The following is a 25,366-nucleotide window of genomic DNA, read 5'->3' as shown; positions in this document are numbered from 1 at the left end:
CCATGTGATTTCATGACCAGTCTACTGTCTCCCAACTTCAGGACCCTTTGAGCAGTTTTAATGCTTGTGGTGACTACCTGTGTTAGGGATGGTAAGCCGGCCCCCAAGGTGCCCCAGGGTGGCACTGGTGCTCAGCCCAGGCTCTCTGGACAGCGTGTGGCTGTGAAACTGTCGCTCCCTCCCACCGGTGCCCACCGACTTTAGGCTGAGGATCTCGCCGTCTCCCGAGTACATATCAGCGGGGATCTCCAGCGACGACAGTGTGGAGGAGTTGTACACCTTGATTTTGAGACTGGGCAGGGGGTCCAACAGGGGGGATGTGGTCATGGGGATTTTGTGGTGGCTTTCGTTAACACCATGCTGCAAGGAGAAGAGCGGCCCGCGGAATTGCCCCGCTGTGGCCGTCAGGTCGGGAGGAGCGGACGGATGCAGTGGGTGGAGGTTATCTGTGGACGCAAGATAGAGAGAGAGTCTTCTCTTATCTGCAGAAATGAAGCGGCCCTCGCTGAGAGTGCAAAAAGTGATGCAAGTGAAATGGATGAATGTTGCTAATTAATATTTAATGGCCAGAACAAGAGACGAGATACCATGACAAATGCTTTGAACGCTAAAAAATGTAATGTGGTAAAGAATGGATACGTGTCTACGTGAGAGGAGATAATGGTGTAATGGTATAAAAAGAAATCCCGATAAAAATAGAAAGCAGTGCTGAAAGTGGAAACAAATGTGACGACGCACTTCTATGAGCAGGAGCAAAAATAAAACAGGAAATAAAACACCCCGGGTGTATGTTTGTGTGTGTGTGTCAACTCACCTTGTCTGGGAGGCTTGTAGTTGCCAGGGTGAAAGGCAGCGGCGAGGGCAGAAGAAGAGTCTGTGATGTCTCCGTGGAGGTGGCTGCATCGGCGGCGGTACGCCAGCACGCCTACGCACAGCACCAGGATCACGCACAGTAGCAGCGCCCCTACCAGACCGGCGTAGACTGCTACGCCCATCTCTGGCGCCAGCGCTGAGAGGAGAGAAAGAAAAAAAAGTATGGGAAAAAGTTAGTACGAAAAGTTGCAATTGCAACGATCGCTAAAGAGGAAAGTGGTTTGCAAGTGTTAGTTGCTGTATAGTTAACAGTTATGTATTGTAGCTGATAGGGATGTTCGATACCACTTTTTTTTAGACCGATACCAATACGAGTAATCAATACCAAGCACCGATATTACTATTACTTTTGATACATAAAAAAACCCCAATAAAAGATCATTTTAAATAAAAATGTATATATCTCAATGTATCAAGTTTCCTTAAAATTGCATAAAAATAATGGCAAGTTTGTATTCTTGAAATTGATCATTTCTAGTTCCTGATCGTATAATGGCCACAAGTTACCTGGTATCGGTATTCGGCCATCCCTAGTATCTGAGTACAAATATTTGATTACTGTACTTATCTGTAGTTTTTTTTAACATATCTGTGCTTAATTTTGTTATTTATATTTTGTTTAACTTTTAGATTTATGCCACAAAATGTCTTAAATGTACTGTACTGTATACCGATACTACAAAATAAAATGCAAAGAAATTGTTTGTTGCCTGAACTGATGTGATATGTGTGAATATGCAGGCAATCATTGAAGTCTTTATATGCGTGCGCTACTATTGTAATTCTAATTCTAACCCAATACTTTTACTTGTAATACTTAAGTACATTTCATGTAAGAAAATTACTTTGAATGCAGCAAATGTTAGATACTTCAAGACAAGGGATGGGCGGGTACTGATACCAGGCCTTATTTCAAGCAATCAGTACTCATGATTTGTGGCAGTTTTACAATCAGGAACTAGGAATGAGAAATTAGAAGAAAAATGCGACGAATTGCATTTAAAAAATCTAATTAAAATGCTATATTAGGTATTTCTTTAAAATTATCTGTCATTGTTTTTATTTGGAAATGTAAGTACTAGTGGTAACGGTATTGACTCAAGAGTAGTGTACCCATATTGGTATTGGTCAGGAAAAAAAAGTGGTATCGAACATCCCTGATAAGACTTTTATCCAAGAGACTAACTTTTACCAAAGTTATTTTCTGTTAAGATACTTGTACTTATACTCAAGTATCACTTTCAGGCACATTTTTTGTATTTTTTTTTAAATATTAAAAAAAAATTTTTTTTTAGTTTGAGTCCATTTAGACTACGTGCAGTACATCAATGGGTTGGAAAAGTAGAGTTTAATTAAAGCAGCCCAAAGGATGCTAGTGTGAAAGATACCTTCCTTAAATCTTCCTTCATTTACCAAAGAAACGAGACGGGATGAGATACATTTGCTAAGAACCTGGATAAGCGCTAAAAGTGAAACTATCACTAATTGAGGTGAATCCAAGAATAGCTTTGGTTTAACTTTGGAAATTTAAAACAAGGACAGAGGATTTTCGCTTCCATCTGCTTCTTTGGAATAACTACGAAGAGCCGACCACTTCACAGACTGCAGGAAGAGGCGGAGCAATCCGAACGACCCACACCACTTTCTCGTCTACAGCAGAGCATGTGATTTATTTCATGGATCTGCCAATACTCCTGCTGGGATGTTTCCAGTATTCCATTTAAGAGGATCATGCAGTATAGCAACAACGACAACGAGTGGAAGACGTAAAAGCAACATGGATGAAGATGTTGACTTTATGTTCACCTGCTCCCCACTGGGCTGCATCTCCTTCCTCTCCTGCTGCCTGATTGCTGGTTGGGATTAAACGGCTCAATGCAACGACTCCTAAAAGCGGCAATTAGGAATAATTGCGCTTTTTATTTGCTCCTGGGCTCCCTTTACAGTTGTGATTTGTATTTTATTTTAAAGACCAACTGATAAAAAATTAATTTGTTGACAAGAGGTGAAGGTATTGAAGCACTTGCAGCTTACGCAGTGGCCACGTATGCCGGCCTGTGTCAAAGGTCAATGTACAATCGAGGGCTGAAAGTAAAGTTTGACGATTTCTGTTGGAAAGAAACTACTAGTGTTTTATTAATTTAAAGTTCAATTGGTAGCAAACTTGGTCCAATGTAACAGTTTAGCGACAACGAGGTGATCATCTAAAGTCGCGAGATGCAACAGAACACGTGTTTTTAAAAACATACCATTTTCTCATGTTTTCCCCCTTCTAAGAAACTCGGGGTGCTAATTAGCAAACCTCTAGGCTTCCTGTTACGTTTCCGTTTGTTGGTCAATCGTCATGTTTCCATCCACCCATTTTTATTTGAATTATCAAGAAATGTGAAAATAAAACTGAATGGAAATGCTAGAAATTTAAAAAAGGGCCCAAAATTCGCAAAAAAGTTTTTATGCTTTGAGGGGGTGGATTTTGAAGGAAAAAAGGAAAATGCAAATTTAGCCTATGGAAAAAGGTTTTGTGAATAGTGCTGGCAAGACCGGATAGACGTCGCACATTTTGACCGGCTATTACGTCACACGTACGTTTGTAGTCCCAAAGCAATGTCGGACGACAAAGTAAGATACAGAAATCTTTTTGGAAAAATTAGCAAATATTAATGCTATTTTAGATGGAAAACAGCAAAGAAACGCTACAGTTGATCAAGAATTACAAAAGCAAACACATACGACGTCATCGCAGGGGGCATTCGCTTCCTGGTCTTCTTCTTCTTTTAAATTATAGGTGGATCACATCTCTACGGTGTGTAGCGATAATTGGGTCGCCGTAATGGCGAACAAATAATTTAGACGGTACTAAGGGGAGTTGTAATTTCCTCAGTAACCTCTAGGGGCACCACGTTGACTTTGCTTGGTTTGTAGGAGCAAAATAAACAATGAAAATCCTATATCAAGTGTTCATAATCTGAAGTCGTTACTCTAATTAATTATGGAGTCCTTTGATTTAGTAAGAGAATTAATAGGGTCGCCGTAATGGCAAACGAATAAGTTAGACGGCACTAAGGGGAGTTGTAATTTCCTTAGTAAGCTCCAGGGGCACCCTGTTGACTTTGCTTGGTTTGTAGGAGCAAAATAAATGAGGTGCCCCTAGAGGTTACTGAGGAAATTACAACTTCCCTTCGTACCGTCTAAATTATTTGTTCGCCATTACGGCGACCCCATTATCGCTACGGGTGTATACTGCCACCTACAGCAGCGGAGTCCCCTCTCAATATTCACAAAAGAAGAACAGATGGAAACCGGCATAAGTCGCATTCTCATAAATTCGCTTAAAAAATTCTAAACATTTGGATGGAAACCTGACTATTTGTTACTTTTCATCTTTGTTGGACAGGTTGTGAGTGTGAAGACAAATTTCTTGTGTTATTACATTCTTGGCTAATATATCAGATTTTGATTCTAGAGTGCGGCAAAGTTTGTACACTGCACACAACTCTGAAAAAGTAACATGGTAGATGTCCTGGCTGGCCCACCATAATCAGATGGTGATCAAGACAATGGCATATTATTATCATTCTTGCAATACAGTATACAATTGAAATGACTCAAACCCTGTTATTTGAAAAAAAAAAAGGAAAAAAAATAAGTCAAATTCCACATAGAGTTCCTTTACTACAATACGAACTACAGCAGACAAAACATACAAAAACAAACAACTGAGAAGAGGAGAGAAGGAGTCAATTTGATTTAAAAAAAATTATGGAGAGGAGATAAATATGGTTCTTATTCGTTAAGAGGGCAGAGAAAGAAGCCAACGAAGAACAAGACCGAGCCGAAGTTGAAGGAGATGCAAGAAATGAGCAGTGTGAAGGAAAAACCGGGGAGGAAAGCCAGAGGCAGACTTGCTGGAAGAGGCGCACCTCCATGCTCATGCGGCACGATGGAAGCAAATCCGACAGCCGTCCGCACTTATTACGAGAAATGGAACAATAGGGAATTAGGTGCATTACTAAGGCTGCACTCCCCTGAGCCTGTGTCACATTGCGCGAAAGGAATTAGCATCACTTTAACTTGAAACCAAATCACGGATTAGCTGAACAAATCAACTGTGCTGCCTTTCAACATCTTGTCATTTGAACCTGCTGACTTTCTGTTTATTTCACAATTTGCTTTTTGATTTATTCTCATTCGCGGCAAGCTGTGATGTAAAGGTGAGAGAAGAAGGGGAGACATCCTCTTTGAAGAGAATGTGAGATAAAGACAACGCTGAACACAACACAGATGCTAGAACCATACGGACCCCAGACAACACATGATGAGTATGAAAGCAAAAAAGAAAAAGTGACATCATGGTGGTGGGCGAACTTACGATGGCTTGCATGTTCAATAGAAACCTTTTTATCTGTTAGAACAGAAGAAAAAACAGAATACAGAAAAAATATGAACTGAATGGACCACACGTTATGCAAATCAAAGAGTAACAGAATACACAGCAAAGGAATGTGCCTCAGCCAACTGAAGATAAAGAAAAAAAGATAATAAAGAAAAAAATAGTCAGCGCTTCAAATGTGAGTGAATAGTCCTATACCGCCAGTGTCATTGTTATCAAGAATGGCAATCAAAAGGAGTTTTTGATTATTAATATAGATGGTGGCAGGAGATGGCTTTGAATGTGGAGGAGAAATTGTGCTGTCAAGACTGCTAACAATGTTCTATCCACCCTGCAAAATGTGGTTTCACCTTCATTCCACTTTATTAACATTATTATAATATTATATTCCGTCACCTATATACACACATCAGTACACCAAGAAATATCAAACAATTATTAGAGGGCTACAAATTAAGGGGAAAGGGGAACTTTAAAGTCCAAGCAATAGGAAAAGTTAGTCAAATTACGGAACAGTTTGGGGACAAAACTCAAACAATGCCCAGATGTTCACCAATTTCAATCAGGGTTCAAAGAAATGATTACTGGAGCAGAGGGATAAACAATTATGAGGTTAGCTTAGCGCTAGCTAGCTAGTAGTGTGACAGACACGACATGGATGGATTTTAAATTATACTATGAGGTTAAGCCATAGGCCAGAGTATAGCAAGGGATCCTGGTTGTTAAAGTAAGTTGTTTTAAAAGTAAAAGTAAAACCTTTCCGTAGGTTGACGCGGCGGCATCTTGGTAGCTTATATTCCTTTTCAAAAAAGTAAAGGTAAAGCACTATGGACAACATATGGTGTTGATATATAAGTACTAGGGCTGTTAAAATTAAAGCATTAACTCTGGAGATTAATTTACATTTATTAAAGCGTTAAAAAATTACCTCCATTAACTCATTAACTCAGTGTGCAGCTAAATTAAGTCACTGGCACACTTTTATAAAGGGGGGAGGAGGGGGGGTGTCAAAGGATACTTCAGGGTATCAAAAGATTATGCCAAATAATTGGTTTCAAAATAAATTAATTTCAATCAGAGTCTCTAAATGTTGAAATATATTTGTGCATATCAAGCACGCAGGAGATTTTTGCACATAATGTGCTGTGTATTAACAATGTACAAAAACTTTTAAAGTCTATGAAATGATTAACATCAGTGTTTAACATGAATTAAATTTTAACGCATGCACTTTAGTTTAATTCGTTTAAGGAACAAGTCACATTTGGTCCCCTTATTTCGTTTTCCACTCCCCCTCCCACCCCAGCCTCCCCTCTAGCGGGAAGATGAATAAACATGGACTACGGGTAGTTTTACTTTCTGATTTGCTTGCTTGACGCTTATTGGAGAACTTTAAAGTAATTTGCGCACTTTGCAGAGCTAAATAGACTTTCTATTTGATGATTTGACATGAATTTAGAAATTTTACTCAAGTAAATAACTGTTATAAGCTTTGAAAATTATTGCGATTAATTAGTTAAAACAAATAGCGTTTGACAGCACTAATAAGTACACTCTATTTATTATTATAATCAAATAGCGTTTTCATTTTTTTGGACTATGACATGTTTTTTTGGCTGAAATACAATGAGTAAGTAGTATTTGAATTGATTCAGTGTTTAAATCATAAACGGATAAGCGAACACAGATTTGGGGTACAAGTCCTGTAAAATAAGGCAAGTTCTTTAAAATTAAATTTAAAAAGAATTTGCACATTTGAAATAAACAGAGACTGACAGACTGACTGGCTGACTTGAAACGGTGCAGGTGCACCCAGTGAAAGTACCAAGAGTCAAAATCCTTGCTGGCTGGTTTCCTATCACTCCCATTCATTCAAAAAAAAAAGAAGTGACATTGATGACAGCTGCATTTGTTTAACCTCAAACCCCAAAATACATTTGAAACAATAAAAACAAGTCAATCAGTGATCTGTAGTATGCCAAGTGACACATTTACAAAACGTCTCATCTTCCCTCTGTGTCACAAACTTGAGTGCATCTTTTCCTGGCGACCTCCGGAGGCTTGTGTTGTGTTAGATCACAAAGTATATTTGTCTAATCTGCTGCTCAACGTTTGTGTCAGCAATGGCGTGTTATTTGTCAGAGTGAAAGTGAGGATGCGCCGATCCCCAGTTGCATTTAAGGAGGTTTGTCCGACTGCTTGGGCGTGTTGCATGTCTCTTAAGTGTTATGCGGCCTCTGTGGATGTGTGTCTTTGACTCTAATGCGCTGTCAGCCGAATCTCTCCCTGCTCATCACGGGGCGCGCACTCGGTGTCAGGGCGAATCTGACTCATTCTCATATGCTTTACACTGCGCTAATTTTTCGACTCGGATGTGTCATGCTTATTTCTCTCACCGTCTCTCACTCTCCATCTGTGCTTTTTTTCCACGTGGCTCGCCTGCTTTCTCACTTTGCCAACTAACATGTTCCTTCTTGTAACATCTGTCTAGCATGTAGCTATTTTTTTCTCTCATCCCATGGCTCTCTGCAGGATTCGTGTTCTTCCAAGCTACTGCGAGAGCGTTCGCACCTTGTGGAATGCATCTCTGTACAAAATCACTTTGACATGCACCGCGACCTACAAAATGGCTCATCTGTGCAAAGAAATCACTTTCTGAAAGATGAAATATTATCATTTGAATGACCACCTGGGGCAACAAATATCATCGAAGGGGATTTGTCCTGATGGAGGCCTGAGAAAATCTATATTCTCTCAGATACTAAGCAAATGAAACCTTGGTACAGATTTAGTGTATTCATGGTCCGGTAGAAGATTTGAGGTTGAAAGATGAGTTCAACATTTGCTCAGGCTACTTACTGCGTGCACAGAGCCCCTCAGTACAGTTTTTGCTCTCCATCATGCTCCCGCTGCAGTGTTTGCCTCCATTCCTGGGTGGGGGGGCTTGGCATTCGCGGCTTCTCCAGTGTGTGCACTCTGTGCCACAAGCAGACCACTTTGCCCATTCTGTCCAGCCTCCATCCACTGCAATGACAAGGGATAAGTGATTTTTATTTTTTATTATTATTTTTTTTTACACACCATCATACTAGTTAAGCATGATTTTACTGCATGACATAATGAATATGTAATAGGTGAAAAGTGGATCATTTAGCAATTTGCAGATGCCTTTTATGGTTTCATTTCGGAGTCATGGTGGTCTGGCAGGCAAAGCAACAAGTGTCACAACGGTGTGTCACGTTGAATTATTACAGTGGTCGCGACGTGAATGACAAAATGAGAGCAATTACATGACGAGAATGATGATGCAACGTCCTTGCTGATAATTGGATGTGCACCCAGGCCGGGATTTTTAATGTTTCAGTATTTGATATTTTACAAAGAAATTCCTATTGACCACCTCAGAGTCCTGGTCAATGCAGAGTGAACAATATTTAACAACTAAAGCTGCGAGCCGCTATGAAGGGCCCTCGTAAACCGGGGCTACTTGCACGTTAAGGCACATTGGACAAGAACCTTCTAAAATATAAATGTTTTTGCCAGGCAGGCCTTAAGTGTGTGCAAAACATCATGAGTAGCTGCCTAGGGTTTGATGCTCAAAAAGCATCATGTATCTTTGCAAACAGCACATCGCCACGGCAACAGTGCTTTAGCATATGGCTAAAGACTTTTCTGCCAAGACATATGCCGACAACTCTTCGTAAGTCTTGGTAAATGTACAACTGGGGATGCTTCATTAAAACTTTCTAGGGGGCGCTACTGAGCTTTTTGTTGTTATTTTTTAAAGGGATACTTGACTTATTGAGCCATTTTCAGCAGTAAAAAGTTAATCATATGTCCAGAATAAATTTGATAACCACTATTTTTTTATGTACAATTAATACATTTAAAAACAAATTTTCCGACTATTGTCGACTGAAGATGACATCACCTGTGCTGAGGAAATAGGTAGGTAATAGGTAACCAATCATGGCTCAGTTTGCTGACCAAGCCCAGAAAACGGGGAAAACCTACTTCCTCAGCACAGGTGATGTCATCTTCAGTCGACAGCAAATGGAACATTTTGTTTTTAAAGGTATTAGTTGTACAAGAAAAATAGTGATGTTATCAAATTTATTCTAGACAAAATATTTTTTTTTTTTACTGCTGAAAACGGCTGAAGTATCCATTAAAAAAAAAGCGTCCCCTAGAAAGTTTTAATGAAGCATCTCCGGTTGTACATTTTACCAGTCAAGTATCTCTCTTTAAATTGCACAATAAACTAATAAAATATTCATTAGTTTGCCAGGCATGATATGTAAAGTTTCATGTTTTCACCAATGTTTAGACCATTAAAGTCCTCTTTCTTTGCAAACAGAGCGTTGCCACGGCAACAGCATTCAGCGGTTACTGATTGCTGAGCTAGCTAACTTAATTAACTACACGCTCACTTCATCAGTTCTGTATTAATAAGTTAAAAATGACTTTTAACTAACTAGTCAGCATTGTCTGTACCATGAGCAAAGGTCAACAGACTGTATATGTGCAAATTTATTTGCCCATTAAAGTGTTTCCAAAAAATAAGGCATGGGTCGCCACTGATGTCAATCAACCCATACAAAATAGTTAGTTAGCAATTATTTGAAGTTACTGCTTAAAATGCATCATTTGAGACGAAATAAGACGGATGAGATGGTCATGCTAACCTGGACACAGTGTGGTGCAAGTCACTCTCTGGAAGGGGGGGCCTTCACAGAAGGCCCCTCCATTGAGGGGGGCAGGGTTGGTGCAGCTACGGGTTCGCCGCTGCCAACCCCGCCCACACTTTGTGTTACACTCGGACCATTCTGTCCATGAGGACCAGCCGCCGCTCACTGACATACAAAGACACAAAACAAAGGGGCGACATGAAAACACTTACGAGTGATAGAGTGAACAAAATTTTTCATCTGATTTCAACGATCAATGAAATAGATGTGTACATAATAGTCACATCATAACATACACTTACATAATCCAGTACAAGAGTTGGACATCAAAAATAATGCTAAGTTAAGAAACATTTTGATTCTTTGGCGTTTTGTGCTGTATGCAAATGAAGAGGAGGGAAACTTTTGCGTTACCAAACACAATGAGAGTTGCTGTGCTGCTGCGTCTTTTAGCCACCACATTTCGAGCCAGGCAAGTATAGTTGGCCGTGTCTGACAGTCTGGCCTGTTTGATTATTAGATTGTGATCGATGGTGATCAGAAAGTTGGAATCCTGCGAAGGATCAATGACATCTTCGTTCTTCAGCCAGTCCACCTTAACGGAAAGAGAATCTCATTACTCAAACTTGATACTTTTATGGAGAATATTTTGTTGAAAACCCTAACGTTGTCGCAAAATCTCTTGAAATGTGTTGCGTGTCTGAATTATCCAAAACTGTAGTTTCTAGAAATTTAGAAGATTTCATGTTATGTTCACTGTTTTGAGTTTGTAATGTGTTGGTAAACCACCTAGTAGGCGCTCTTATTTGCATGTCTGTAAAAATGTAGTACAAGTCAGAAACAAGAACTCCATTGACCTTTTCCTGTAATTTGTTGTTCAAACATCGTCTGTACGTAATCCGTAATACAACTATATGCAAATGTAAACCAAATTGTAGATGATGTTTTGTTGATTTAAAATGCTAATAGTTAATGCTAATCGCTATCGCTAATGCTAATCGCTGTTGCGCTAATCGCGATTTTTAATTGTTAAAATAGGCTAATTTTGTTGGTGTCTACGATAATTCCTAAGTATGTGTTGCATATATTGATTGTACAATATTTTCTGTATCTTGTAGTTTCTCAATATAAATAATCAACTTCACTGCACACCTGGAGTCTGCAGAGTTTGTTTATGAATGTTTAGCTGTTTGTGTAAGCTAGTTCCCTCAACTAGCAAGGCATTTACACTGTGAAGCCATCACTAATTAGCCTAGTATATTGGACATTCTTCCAAATCAATAATGAATAACCCCTGACAGTCTGAAGAAGTTTTGTTTAAAAAATTACCTTGGACACCATGGATGATCTATAGCGTTCTTGCTAGTACATTGGAAAATGGCCCTTGACCGAAATGATAATTGTGAAGGCTAATATTGATTTATTCACATTTGTTGTGGAAAAAAAAGTGAATCACATGATCATTTCTTGATTAAGATGTCGCATGAAAATGATTTCTTACATTCCTAAAAATAAGGAAAAAAAAAGGTCTAGCCATTGAATGTTATGATTGATTAATTTCTGTCATCTCAGAGAAGCCCAATGAGACTGATGAAATTTGAGTATAAAAAGGTTAATTATGTATGAAATTCCTCATTCCTGCTCAATATGAAAAACTAATGAGAGCTCAGTGAACTTGATGTAAAATGTCCTGAATTTCACAAAACCTCTGTGGCGAGGGACGGAATACTAATCAAATGCATTCCCTGGCTTCCAAAACCACAACACCATATGAAGAGTTTATGTAAGAGAGTTGTACCTCAGCGGTGGGCATGCCTTCTGGGGGGCGACACTGCAACAGCACTTCCTGCTCAAGTCGCACCTCCCTCCCGAGCGGCTCCTGCTCAAAGTTTTTTCTCAAGTCTAGAGGGCAGAAACGCATTCGCAGTTAGTCAAAGTTGCTTTTTGACACTTGAATGACATTCACTTTATCACCGACATGTACATACAGTTACATGCTGTCACTTTTTTTTTTCTCCATTTGTACCTTCACAACAGGACTGTCAATCAAAAGACAACTTACACGGTCATGCTGGCATGTTAGTATACACGAGTTGTTGACAGCTGACATGAAAAAAAAAATAAAGATGAAAAAAGTTGCAAAAGACTGACATGCGATGCGGACGTAGGCGCGGTTGCTTTTGGTGGTGCCGGCGGAGCTCCAGGCTACACATTGACACCAGTAGTCCTCCAACCCGAACAGCTCCTCGACTTGGGTCCTCGACACTGAGATGTCTACCTCCCTCACCACTAAGCCTGTGGGGAGACAGCGATCAAGAGCGATAATGCGCATCAACAATGAGTTGGCTGCAGGCCAAATGCAGTTATCGCGCACATAAAACCATGAAGGAGCTAATGGAACATGTAGTTGAAAACGCTGTTTGTAATTGAGTATGCCGTTTAGGTCTGTAAAATACAAGGTGACATTGCTGCGCGTGGGCATCTTTTGATCTTCACCTGTGACCTGGTCCAAGCTCTCTCTTGTGACGTGGTCATTTTGATTGACCCACTCCCCGTTGCACTTGAAGTAGATCTGTGTGGCTGGTGACGCCCTGCACCGAAGCTGAACGGGTCGGTTCTTCACAATAAAAGCATCCTCCGGTTCCAGCAGGAACTCCGGGAGGGGTTCAGCTGGTGCTGACGGATACGATTCCGGGAGAACCTCGCCATCACTGTAGTCGCTGCTTTCTGAAAATAATGACAGACACAGAGCTGATTGAAATAATTGTTCTTTCTCAGAAACACCTTGGCATTTACATGGACGGCTGTTGTGTTTGTGTTTCCAGAGAGACGGCAGTCCACGTTTCTAAATAAGCGAGGAGCAGATGACCTTCGTTGGACAGGCAGCTCTGATCCTGACATTATCCAGTGACATGCTCAATACGACACATACCCACTGACATTTCTGCAAAGAGGCTTTTCTAGTAGAAAGGACACCATTTTCCATCCTTTTAGTAGCTTTTCAAATGCTTTTTCTGTCTTTAGAATTCAGGCATCAAGTCAATACAACTTCTATTGTAAGTTACAGGGCTTCAGAGTAATTTGTTTACTAAGAGCATTGTGGCCACTAACACCTGAAAATTTGAGGGCACAAGTCAAATATTTTGGGCCGCAGTGTTATTATGTTGGTGTTTTATGCTTAGGTGGTTATTATGCTTATGCCGTTCTTGGGGTCATTACATTACGAGTGTACTGTATTATGCTTATGCAGTTACTATGTCCTTTGTGATGATAACGCGTGATGTTACGTCCCTATGACGATGATGTAAGTTAGTCACTATTAGTTTGCCTCGCCGTCACTCTCATTTGATCATTATAGGATTTATTCTGTCATATAGAATTGAGTGACACTTTTGTCAGTACGTCAAGGTTTACTGTCCCAGCTCTTCAATGCAAATTGACATTTTCGCTATATTACTAATAAATGGGCTGAAGTGTGGAGCAGAACATATTCAACAACAAAAAATATTCAAGAATTGTAATAGAACAGAATTTACTTACTAAATGAATTTATTCTGTTTTGGAATGAGGCTGCAATATAACAAAATATGAGGAAGTGACCCACTGTGAATACTTTGCGGATGCACTGTAGGGTGAGTTTGGAGCCCTGTGAGCCACGTCAAAAGAAGCATTGTCCAAAATAATCACACTGATGGTGTGAATTTTAATAGTGGATGCAGGAATTTTAACATAAAATACAAAAAAGTTGGCCATGTGTTTTTCTCCTTTAAATATTTGGCAGTTACCAACATCTTGTGTATTTCTTGTTGGCAGATAACTGTTGCGCTGCTAGCAGGGTGTGACTTTTATTTCTTTGTTTTATGAAGTACCAGCTATCTCTCTGGTATGGTATGATGCAACTATTTATGTAGCTGATGCAACTACCGCCGTCCCACCAAAGCACAATTGCAGAGGAAACGCAAACCACGGCCAACCAAGATGAAATTTAAAGCTTGGTGGTAAACAAGGAGGAATGATGTTGGGCTTGCTGGAGTATTTATTTATTTTATTTTTTTACTCCAAAAGGAGACCTTATGGCAGACTACAGCATCTGAGCAGTAATCATTTTCCATTTTAGAAGACGTTTTAGAATTTTTTTTTGTTTAGTTTTTTTACATAGCTCCAGTGATGCAAATTCCATCAATCTGTTCAATTCATCATCCCGCATCCCCTTCACATTCAAACATGGCAATATCACAATGCCACGGCTCTCCAACCTCAATTTCGCATCTCGGTTTGATCAAATAAAAAATGTGCAGAGGCGTATATTTGGAGGCTTTCAATGAGACTCTGGGCAGGTACATTTCCATGGTGTTATAAATGTATCAAGCTCAACATGATCAGTTATGCCACAACCTTAGAACAAGAGAAAGTACTTAGAGAGTTACAATGGTCTATTTTAGGAACATGAACAGTTCTCCACCAATCACCGTCCAGCCCACTTTCCCCCCTGACAGACTCTTTGCTCAGACATTAGAGCAAAGCAAAGCGGAACACAGAAAGTGATGGCAAGCGCGAGTGCAAGTTTGCGAGGCTCTCAAGCCAAGATCAGTTGGATTCTAATGAATAGTGGAGGAATTGTTGAAGTACTCTCTCTAAACCCCATGTCACCCACACAAAGACTGCGCTGACAAAATATTTTCACTAACCTGAACCCACAGGTAATACTCAAGTAGTTGACTAATGCCTCCTTGCATAAAACAGGCATTACTGGGAAGCAAATGTCAGGCACTAAGATTCACTACTCGGCTCCATCTAGGCTGAAAAAGATACAAATGGATTGGCACCATAAACGACACATACAGTATACCAGTCATTATCCTCCCCCATATTCAAACATGTTGAACAAAAACGATGTCTGCGTCTTAAAAGCTCTCTCTTTGTGGCGAGAAAAATGTCTAAAGCAATGCGTGGGTCAGTGATGCATGAGAGAAAGAAATATGTGTGGTTCGAAGTCACCCCCAAAAAGCCTAATTAACACAACGCACAGTTGTTTAGAGTTTACATTTTGTGAATTGACACAACAAAATCCAGGGCTCGAAATAATTGTTTTCTGTCAGAGGAGTAAAGTTTGGTGGAGGACCCAAACGCAGGGAAGCAGAGGTAATGTAAAAAAAAAAAAAAGGAATTTAATTGTTCAAAACAAAAGCGAACTCCAAATGGCAGTAAAACAAAACATGGGGAGGACAACAAGCCAAAAAAAAAAAGTCAGCATGACAGGAGGAAAATGACAATGAATCAAAGCAGACAGAGGGGAGACAGGAGACTAAATACACACACTAACGACACAACAAGACACACCTGGGGCAAGGCACAAGTGGCTGAGGGCACTGATTGGCTGACACGAGGAAGGGCAGGATTACACTTAACAAGACCCAAACATGACAGCTTTCCTTGCAGAGCAGTTTTGCGAATCAATGACTTCATTTGAGGAGCAACTTTTTAATTTTGTGGAGCAATTTTTTTTTAACAGGTTAATACCAGCAACATGAAGCAAGGGTTTAGAACATGACAATGTAATGAAAAAAAAAACAATTAATCAAATCAAGATTTTTTATTTATTTTTTTGGTCTAGCAGCATTCCTTCATTCTAAATGTTCATCTCATCATTAATGCTGATCACCTGACCAGGAAGTCCACTCCAGTTATGGAAAACAACTTTACCTCATCGAGACAAGCTCCACAAGATACAGCAAGCTATGCTGTGCATAACCTTGATAAAAGTTACATGCAAAACTAAGTGGGTAGACTTGCAGGTGCACACAAGCGTGAACAAAACGTTAACACATCTGAACATGGACCACAATTGTCACGATGCTTCTCTCACGCCCTCTTTCTGTTTGTTCTCTCCCTCTGTCCTCTTGCTAGAATGTCGCCTCCAGCCTTTCAGACTTTGAATTCTCTGTCAATAACCAATTGTGTTGCTCCTCCCCACCCTTCACCCACGCTCTTTCTCTTTGCCCAGCATTGATTGTTTGGTGTTCAAACATCAGCTGGGGGAAAAAAAAAAACACTGCCTGTCACTCTTCAGGCACGGGGAGAGAAGGCAAGGGGAGAATAAGGGGGGTTGGGAGGTTGGGAGGTTGGGAGGTTGGGGGGGGGGGAGCAGAGACAGCCCAATAGAGCAAGATGGTGGGTCAGTTGGAAAGAATGAGAGAAGAGCCCTGTAAATTTGGATACACCTCTTACTTAATGTGTGTGTGTGGGTAGGTGTGTTCTGGGGCCAGCACACTTTAATTAGAACACTTTTAGATGATGGAAGTAAGAGAGCAACAGACAGCTTCTTTTTCTTGCCCAGTCTCTTTCAGGGATAATGGAGCTGGGAGGTTTTAAGTGGAATCTGTGTTTTGGGGCCAGTGTACAAACATCCATCAGAGCTCAGCAGCCGGCAATTTGTGCAGATAGGAGGAGCCTTCGAGACAACAACTCCTTGCAGCGCGTCACAACAAGACTTTTATTGCTCTAATGGCAGACAACTGACAGTTGGAAAGCACAGGCTTCTGGACAGTCTTTTCAACTATCACATATACAGACCGTATATATATATATATATATATATATATATATATACACACAGGACCATTTGTAAGGTGTACAATTTGCTCCACTTTGATACTCTTTTGGAAATACATTTATTATCCTATCATTTATTATTATGAAAAATCATCAAAAACATATTCAACAAAAATATTAACGCAACACTTCAGTTTTTGCTCTCATTTTTTAAAGACCTGTATTCAAAGATCAAAAACTTTTTCCACATACACAATATCACCAGTTCTCTCTTTTATTGTGGGCAGTCTAAGGCACCCCTGTGCACTAATCAGCGTCTTGATATGGCACACCTGTGAGGTGGGATGGCTTATCTCGGCAAATGAGAAGTGCTTACTCTCACAGTTTTAACAACAGGGTCAACATGTCAAAAACATTTCTTTTACGATTATATGTTCTATGTGCCCCCGCTAGTCCACCCGTTTGAATCCACTTCAGACGGCGGCCATTTTGCTACTTCTGTCGACAGAAAATAACATCACAGTGGCGACCAATCAGGACTCAGCTTGCGAACGTCACATGATCAAACTCAGAAAACAGGTGCGCCATGATTGGTTGTATACCTGAGCAACTGTGATGTCATTTTCAGTCGACAGTAAGTGGCAAAATGCCCCCCCCCCCCCCCCCCCCCAGAAATGGATATAAATGGGTGGATTTTGCTGCTTAATTCTTATTTCACAAACGCAATATTAATCAGAATGAAAGAGTTTAGTTTCATCATTAAACCGTCACCATGACCTTCATGAAAAATCTGCTACAGTATTAGGATACTAAAATTTTAGTTACCAAAACACACCTCACATACAATAAATGGCTCAAATGCTAAAGCAAAGCCATTTTCATCCACTTTGCATTTTTATTGTCACACGCCACAACAGTAACAAACAAGTCATTTTTTTTAAATTGTTTTATTTTTTTGCACCAAATATGTACAACTTGGTGAAAATGTGTGGAGTAAAACTAAGGCTGTGAGTGTGTGGCACAATGAGAGCCTAATCTATATGACAGTAATGGAGCGTGGCCAGACAAGAAGGCAGGACTGGGGTTTGGACCAAAGTGACATCCTGGGAAGACGAGAAGGCTTGGCCAGTCAGGTCAAGAACAACTAACCGACAAGTAGAGTGGCGAGAGGATGGGGCTATGAAGAACTAAATGGAGTTGATGTCTGCATATTTCAGCATCATGGGAAAACGGCCTCTCAAGCTCTCAGTTGCTTCATAAACACACAATCATATTTTCCAAATCTCAGCATGTGGACTCCAGTGAGGATTCAAAAGAACGTACTTTTCCTTACACTGCGCTCAAATGTGCAAACTGTGGTTGTTAAACAACAGGGAGACATTACAATAAAGAGCAAGGAGACCTATTCAAGTTTCCCCCTGTACAGTCGATTTCAGGTGTCCTGCCAGGAAGAAAAACAACAAACAACAGCAAATCATTCCTCCTTCCTCAACTCCAGTTGGGTGTCTGACATAAAAATGCTTCTCGTCCTTCTCCCTCGACTCCGGTCCTGCCTGCTGGATTCAAATGGCGCCAGTAAACACACAAATAGGTACAACAGCCCACAGCTATGAAGTACAAGTGACTCACTGAGGACAAATTGCTGCATGAATAGAAAGCCAAAAGCCTTGCTCCTATCAAGCAGTACCATATCATTCAGATCGATACAAATGTGCACGTTGTACTTTCAAAAACGTCGTTTAAGACCAGTTTACCATTTCATTTGTGGCGAGCTGAAGAGTTATACAGACTCAACAAATCCAATACAAAACCCATCAGAAACCATTATGAAACACAGACTGATATTCATAGTCATACTTACAAAGAACCAACTGCCACACATACCCATGCAGATCCACACGCACGCACCTACAGCCAGAGGCGGGTCGAAAGCAGCAAGGATGGATGGACTCAGACAGTCTCTCCTTGACTTCCTTAAAGGACAATTACATTGAGTGATTTATGGGCCAACTGACTTCATCATCCTCAGTTCAAACAACGGTCTACGGGGAGGCAAAGAGGAAACACGTACACTTAAAAATAGTGTTACGTTTTAGTTATGTTCATGGAAAATTACAGAATGTGTATGTTGGTGTGTGGTGACCTGAGTGCAGGTTGTACACAGCATCTCTTCTCAAGTGTGAAGATTCATACAGTTTGCCCATCTGACTAAGCACCTAACACTGTCAGTGAGACACACACGAGTCATCTTTTAATGGGGAACTCACTTGTAAACAAACACACAATTCATTGTGGTCCCCCAGACAGCAGGTGGCAGGAAACAGAATTTGACGTCCAGCTAAGAGTGCAGAGGAGATCTAACACTGCGCATCCCTGTGGCATTGGCATGATGGCCTTGTAAATTTCTTATTTGGGTATTTTGATGCTGCCACCAACATGAGCACCACATGGCTCTGACACGTTGTGCTCTCCACGAGGACTCCAACAGATTTAATCTCTGACACAGACGGCCACGCACATTAAAATGCTTTGATTCGTACTACTGTTTGCTGCCTGTACACCTGCAATGCATAATAGAGATAAACATTTGAAAGGGAATTCATAGTTGTAATAACTTCTTTAGCCAGAGTTTAAAAGAGGGTGACAGTTGAAAATAAATGAACTTTAAGGCCACTGATGCCATATTTATGAATGAAATACGATGACATCCACCACACATATCAGTGGAGCGCAGAATCTTTCTGCCTGCGCCTGGATCAAAATCGTATTACATTGCCTGCGCCACAACTTAGACCTGGCTTCACCTGGTCTAAAGTCTATCCAATTTTTATGTCACCAAATTGTCAGGTGAGGCGTGTGGCGTAGCGCGGTCTGCCAAATTCCCAAACATGGTAAACTAGACGTGCCCCGACACAAAAATGAAGATACGCCACATTTTTACGGCAAGCACACGTGCACTGTCTACAAAAGTAGGGCCCCTGTGTATGGTAAATTGTAAACATTAACACATACAAGCTTAGATAGGCCACACTGCTTTTCCCACAAATATTTTTATATTAATTCAATAAATATACTATTTAGAGTGATGAGTAATGTACATTGATTGAATTTGTCATGTTATAATGTTTATATTTTATGCTTCTATTATATGCTACTGATAAAAGCACGTGATCATAATAATTATAAGCATGATTTGATTTTTAATAGCACCAAGATAAATTATAAGAACGATTCATTTTAGGTAGTTCAGTCTTAATCACAGCCAAATGAATGATTTTCATGTTTAACAAATTTGCTTAACTCTGAATATTACTGTTGATAATATTTTTAGCTTTTTAAAACATGTCAAAAACTACACACCATGTTGCCCTCTTCTGGAGTGTATGCTAAAATAAATTATCTCCGATTTATTGGCATGATGAAGATACAGTAGATGAATACTAAATCCCACCTTAATCCTAGTGCAACAGGTTCCATTCTTCTCCTGGCTCAACAAATCAACATCGATGCTGAAATAACACTCCATTCACCCCCTAAGCAAGAGCAGGCTGCCAAATTCCTGCTCATTAACAATGTACACCAACAAATACAATTTTTTTACACCATCCAATTTTGAGTGACTTTTTCATGTGAATGAGGACAGTGTTTGACCAACATACAAAAAGAAGCATGTCATTGATTGTCCACGTCATGAGAGAGAGAGAGAGAGAGAAGAAAAACAGAAGTGACAAGAAGCTTGAAAGCAGATTGGCAGTGGAGGAAGGCTGAGCAAACGATGGAAATGCAAAGTGACAGAAACGCTTCACTTGTCAGTCCAGCACGCACAAACACACAATACCGAAAATAAAACCATCGGGAGCCCATGTAAATATCCGTCTTAACCTATAGCACGTCAGCCTCCTTTCAAGCACAAACCCGGTCGACCGGAAGAAAAACATACTAGTGGACATGTTGCAATTGAAACTGACGTAGAGTTACTATCATTGCATATGAATAGATTCCACAATTCATAGTGCTACCATGATGAGAATTGATTTTATATACTGTACTAGCTGGTTTATATTTATCCCTGTGTGCAACACAAGGGACCGCCTACTCAAAGTACGACTATGTGAGTGTGTTTTTAAATGTGTGGGTAAGTGTAACTGCAAGATTGAGAGCGCTAAGAGGATTTGTGGTTGCGTTGTAGCAGCCAAGAAAGCCACTGGTTCTACCAGTGCCGTAGAGTGGACCGGACAGGCAGGGAGTGGGCCCCGTTTTGTCTGGAAATATATTATGTCACAGCTAGAGGGCGCCACCCCCGCGGAGCTCATTAATCATAGGCCATCAAAAAGTGGCCCTGTGCCGTTTGTGTGTGTGCCCCAGAGACATCCCGCTGCATGGGAACACAGGAGTAGGCAAGTAGCACAATCAATCACTATCCAAGGTGCAGAGGGAAAGAGGGAGGAGGTGAGACAATGTTGTTTTCCTATTATCCTCTTGAAATTACAGAGCAATGTTGCACTTGGAGGTCAAACTACTACGTTAGATGCGCCCGCCCGCGCGCGCGTGTTTGTGTGTGTGTGTGTCTAGTTGTAACAGCACAGTAAGTGTTTTGTAGAAGGCGCCACTGCTTGTCTGGCCCACCGCTGTGCAGCTGCCTGATGAGCGTTACGCACATCTGCCCAGTGTGGCCGGTTGCCATGGTTGGCATTCATTTGGAGCGCGGTTCTCTAGAGGTCTGCAGTCTATGCAGACGTTATATGTAGTCCACGCTTCTCTTTTTTGTTTTGCCTGCTTACCTTGCAGGCGCACTTAAAATTCTTTCATTTTTACAAATATCGAGAGTGCACCTTGTAATACAGAGTGCCTTATATATGGATAGATGTCAACTTCTCAGTTGGTCGTCTAATTTATATCCCTTTCTATTATTTTCGCGTTCTTATTCTCATCTAAATTGCTGGCAGGTGTCAATGTTTTCATCATGCCAAAACTCGTGCTACTTCCTGCTTAAGCTGGCAGCTAAGAATCATGGGAAATGGAGTCCTAATAGTCAAACTAGACTCAATGAAAGCTGATCTTTTGTGGCAGCCTATTTCCAATATTACAAATGTGAGACCGGAGCGGCGGGAGGTAAATGACATAGTCAGCTTTCAATAGCTGCCACAACCGAGCAAAAGAGTGCATTGCCTTATTTACAGCTGTTGAACTGTTAACCAAGTTAGCATTCAGCATTAGCCAAAGTAATAACAGATTGGCTCATGATGTTTATTTATTTATTTTTTCGTCTGTCCTGCACTCCAAGAACCTCTCGTGTAGTTGCACGGTGAACAAAAGCAAGCGAGACATGCGACGCTACCCAACATAACCTAGCATAATAGCACTAAATCTATGTGTTTGCATTTGTGTATACAGCATACGTGTGTGTGCATGTAAATATTGTGAAAAGGTGAGCAGTACACTGGAAGTTGGAGCCATTTTAATGGGGGCAATTACATGAGAAGATGAGCTGCATTCCTTCCTGAGGGCAAGCTGATTATAGGCCTCTCTTCTCTGGGCCCCTGTAATTACACACACTCTACACCCCCTTTTCACCCCCACCCACTCACTCAATGTCCCTCTGTACTCATCACAGACTTTGTAGTAGTCACCCGCCTCATCACTTTGTCTTAAAAAAAAAAAAATACCTTTTTATCCACTACTCATGCACAATAAAACAAACATCTTGATATTAACAACAGATTATGCAATTTATAGTGATCTGACAAACCCCATAAACACAACTAGCACTAATGCATCAGACTTGCTTTGTTTATTAGTGTGTTTGTGTTTTCACAAATGCCAAACGGTCCTCATGACTACTCCTTGCTGACAGCTTTTGCCTTCCAGGTAAATGTGTACTGTTTCTAACCCCACTTTGGCGTCTCTCTCACACAAAGGAGAGGCTGACTTGGGTACATGACCTCACACTTTATGGACCTTTGTCAAAACCAGTCAGTCCACCCCAGTTGGGAATTCCAGTCAGATTGGAGACACACAGACTGGGAAGATACACATTCCTCAATCTGACACCTGAAATTGTTGCAAACAACTAACGGTTAGAGGTCCTGCTCCTCTTTCATTTGCCCTTTGACACCAAGTTTGTGAGGGACAACAAGAAGGCAGTTTGCGTGCTTCTCGGGATTACATCTCCTAACTCAGATTACAATATTCTACCACCCCAAAAATAAATAAATAAATTACTCAATCAGGGTTTAAGAATGACCTATTAGTTCTAGCTGATTTTTAATTCTTATCTAAAAAGACAATGGCTGTTACCTGTGCAGGCGAAGTCCTCAAAGGAACTTCATCAGTGATGGTGAGTGAAACTTTCTCTCAGATCCAACATTAGTGACCACGCAATTCGATACTTAAAGGATATTCAATCTTTACATTATGACTATTTTAGCATATGCCTCCTCAGTATGATTAGAAAATAAAACAAACACAACTGATAAATGGATAATCAATAACACAATGTTTTGAACCCAACCTTTTTTGTTCCTATGATAGACCTTTTAATTTTTTGGGGTGGAATGCGACCACATCTCCATCTTGGGAGCACAAAGTGCTACCAGTGAGCTAACAGTCTGGGCCGTTCGCACAGTTCAACCTCTTATTTGAATGATCAGGAAGTGAAGGTATGTAAAAAGCTGACCTACTTTTTTTCTTTTATAAAATGAAATACTTTTTTTTTTTCTTTAAACATAACAGAACCTGCCATTTTTCCCTACTCCTCAGGATCGACTTGGGAGCATTCCCCGGTCTACTAGATGCGGTACCAACACGGTGCACTCCCCCCTCCCATTGGTCGTGCAATGAATTTGTTTTGTCTTTTTGAAAACCCAAACACCCGGGCAAGATGTGAAAAAGTGGAGATGTGCAGGTAAAAGAGGAAATGTGGCCACCCAAATACTATATGAACCAACTACTTCAGTCATGTAAAGTGTGGTAACTTCTAAACAAAAAGACCTGTTTGGTGACTGCGTGTGTTAAAACACCTCTAATACGTTTCCCTTTCTTGACCCATAAATAAATCTCAAAGAAAGAGACATGTGTCTTCATAACAATATTTGTGGTCATTCTTTACCCAGGCGCAGCGCAGGTCACATGGCTCCAATTTCCCGTGCGACCGGTTGAAAGCTAACAATTGGTCCTTGTGTCATTTTGTACACTGTATGACAAAGTGACTTGGAATCAAGCTATATTATCACAGTGAACGCTCATCTTTTGCTGCAGGCTAAAAAGAGGCTAGAAATAAGGTAAGCGGAACGTGTGGTTTGCAAAGGTGTGACTATAACAAGATGCAGCAACCGTGACTGTGAAAAGGCTTGGCAGAAGGCGTCAAAACATGTGTGTTTTTCATGATTTGATACGACAACTCTGTGTGCCCAAGAGACAGGAAGTCGACTGGCTCTGTACAAATGAAATCAGACACTCCGATCAGGTGATAATTAAGAGAGAGGGGAATATCGGGTCCTTGTTGAGAGAGGCTGATTCATCGCAGGAGAAGACGGATAGATTAAAAATGAAAGGTCTCCATTTGGGTTAGCTTTTCGAAGACCGCGAGGAAGACAGAAATAGAGGTAAGGTAGTCGAGGAAAGAACTTGGGTAAAAGGACAAGAAAATGGGAGCGATGGAGGGGCAAGTACAAGGAAGGTGGTTCGCTGGCAGGAAGGAGCCGAGGGTGTAAGTGGGTAGCTGCGCCGGGAGGTATGCAAGGAAAGAGGGAAGGTATGTTGATGGAAAGAGCGAGGGAGAAAGAAATGGAGGGAGACACAGAAATACTCCCTGGGTGCAGTTCAAGTGCAACTCTTGATAACTCTGAGTGAGCGTGTGTATGTGCGAGTGCGTGTGCGTGTGTGTGCGCGCTAGCTATGGTTGCCACGGTATCTGGTTCTGTTGGCGAAGCCTGCCGCTGTAATGTGTTATGACAGGGCTTGATTCTTGTGACTAACTGCTTTGGCAGGAGAGTTTCTCTGTCATGCTAATGAACAGATGAGCCGGATTGACAGCGGATCGACGATGTGTGTGTGACGACCCTCACGACACACACACACACACACACACACACACACACACACACACACAAATACTATGGCGAGCGGTTAGGCAATATGTGCCAAGCCCAAGGCAGAGCCAACCAATGACACCGCATGGACAAACAAAGTGAGGAAAACACTGCAGCGTTTGCGTCACTCTGCTCCTTCATTACGTCCCATTGCATCGGAGAAATCCCGAGACGCATTACCCGTAGCCTCAGTGAAGCTGTGTGAAGCAGGTGGGTTACGGAACAAATCCTATTAATCCTGTTACTGTAAGAAAACGCCAAAGGCAAACTCACATTAAAGTACTCATATGAGCTCATGAAATATTGTTGCAAAAAACAGAATGTGTGCCATCCTTGAAAATGTGTCTCCAACCTAAATGATCCACGCATTCTTTCCAAATGTGAAATCTTGTTATGTTTCAGTTTAAATACATTAGTTCTTTCCCCCAGTGTGATGAGTCAGCATTCATACGTCAATCATTCATGAGGCTTTGGCTCCTGACTGACGTTGTTTGCTGCTCTGCCCTGCAGCCAAAGAACGCGCCCTTGACCTGTAGACAAGAGAGGTAGGGGAGGGGGGGGGGGGGGGGGTGAATCCCATAATTGCCGCAACTATGATGGGACTTGAATAACGGTGATGGCGAACCCTGATATGCAATTTAAATGCATAAAATAAATGGAAAAGAAAAGAAAATGTATATCAGCTGGAAAATGGATGTCACACAAGGTGACTATTTTCCTTCCTCCTGACATCACCCGGACTTGAAAAGTCACCCTGCTGGTGTGTGAGCCCA

The 25,366-nt window shown here is 41.0% G+C and overlaps 1 protein-coding gene across 2 annotated transcripts in view; it reads right to left on the bottom strand.

Moving 5' to 3' along the window:
- The window catches only part of unc5b (unc-5 netrin receptor B), a 58,595-nt gene that overhangs the window by 9,782 nt on the left and 23,447 nt on the right, over positions 1 to 25,366 (bottom strand). The window contains exons 2-10 of one of the 2 annotated variants that reach the window (XM_077581133.1): positions 12,448 to 12,678; positions 12,103 to 12,246; positions 11,750 to 11,853; positions 10,366 to 10,546; positions 9,949 to 10,116; positions 8,123 to 8,287; positions 5,243 to 5,275; positions 815 to 1,009; positions 78 to 446 (exon numbers count right to left, since the gene is read on the bottom strand). In XM_077581133.1, the coding sequence (XP_077437259.1) occupies positions 78 to 446; positions 815 to 1,009; positions 5,243 to 5,275; positions 8,123 to 8,287; positions 9,949 to 10,116; positions 10,366 to 10,546; positions 11,750 to 11,853; positions 12,103 to 12,246; positions 12,448 to 12,678 (1,590 nt within the window). The remainder of the gene's footprint in view (positions 1 to 77; positions 447 to 814; positions 1,010 to 5,242; positions 5,276 to 8,122; positions 8,288 to 9,948; positions 10,117 to 10,365; positions 10,547 to 11,749; positions 11,854 to 12,102; positions 12,247 to 12,447; positions 12,679 to 25,366) is intronic. The other variant, XM_077581134.1, reaches the window with a different exon arrangement.

Source organism: Vanacampus margaritifer, chromosome 12 (genome assembly GCF_051991255.1).
Source record: "Vanacampus margaritifer isolate UIUO_Vmar chromosome 12, RoL_Vmar_1.0, whole genome shotgun sequence".
Taxonomy (NCBI): Eukaryota; Metazoa; Chordata; class Actinopteri; order Syngnathiformes; family Syngnathidae; genus Vanacampus; species Vanacampus margaritifer.
Note: the sequence above shows the minus strand (reverse complement) of the source record. Positions and strands in the feature narration are given on the sequence as shown.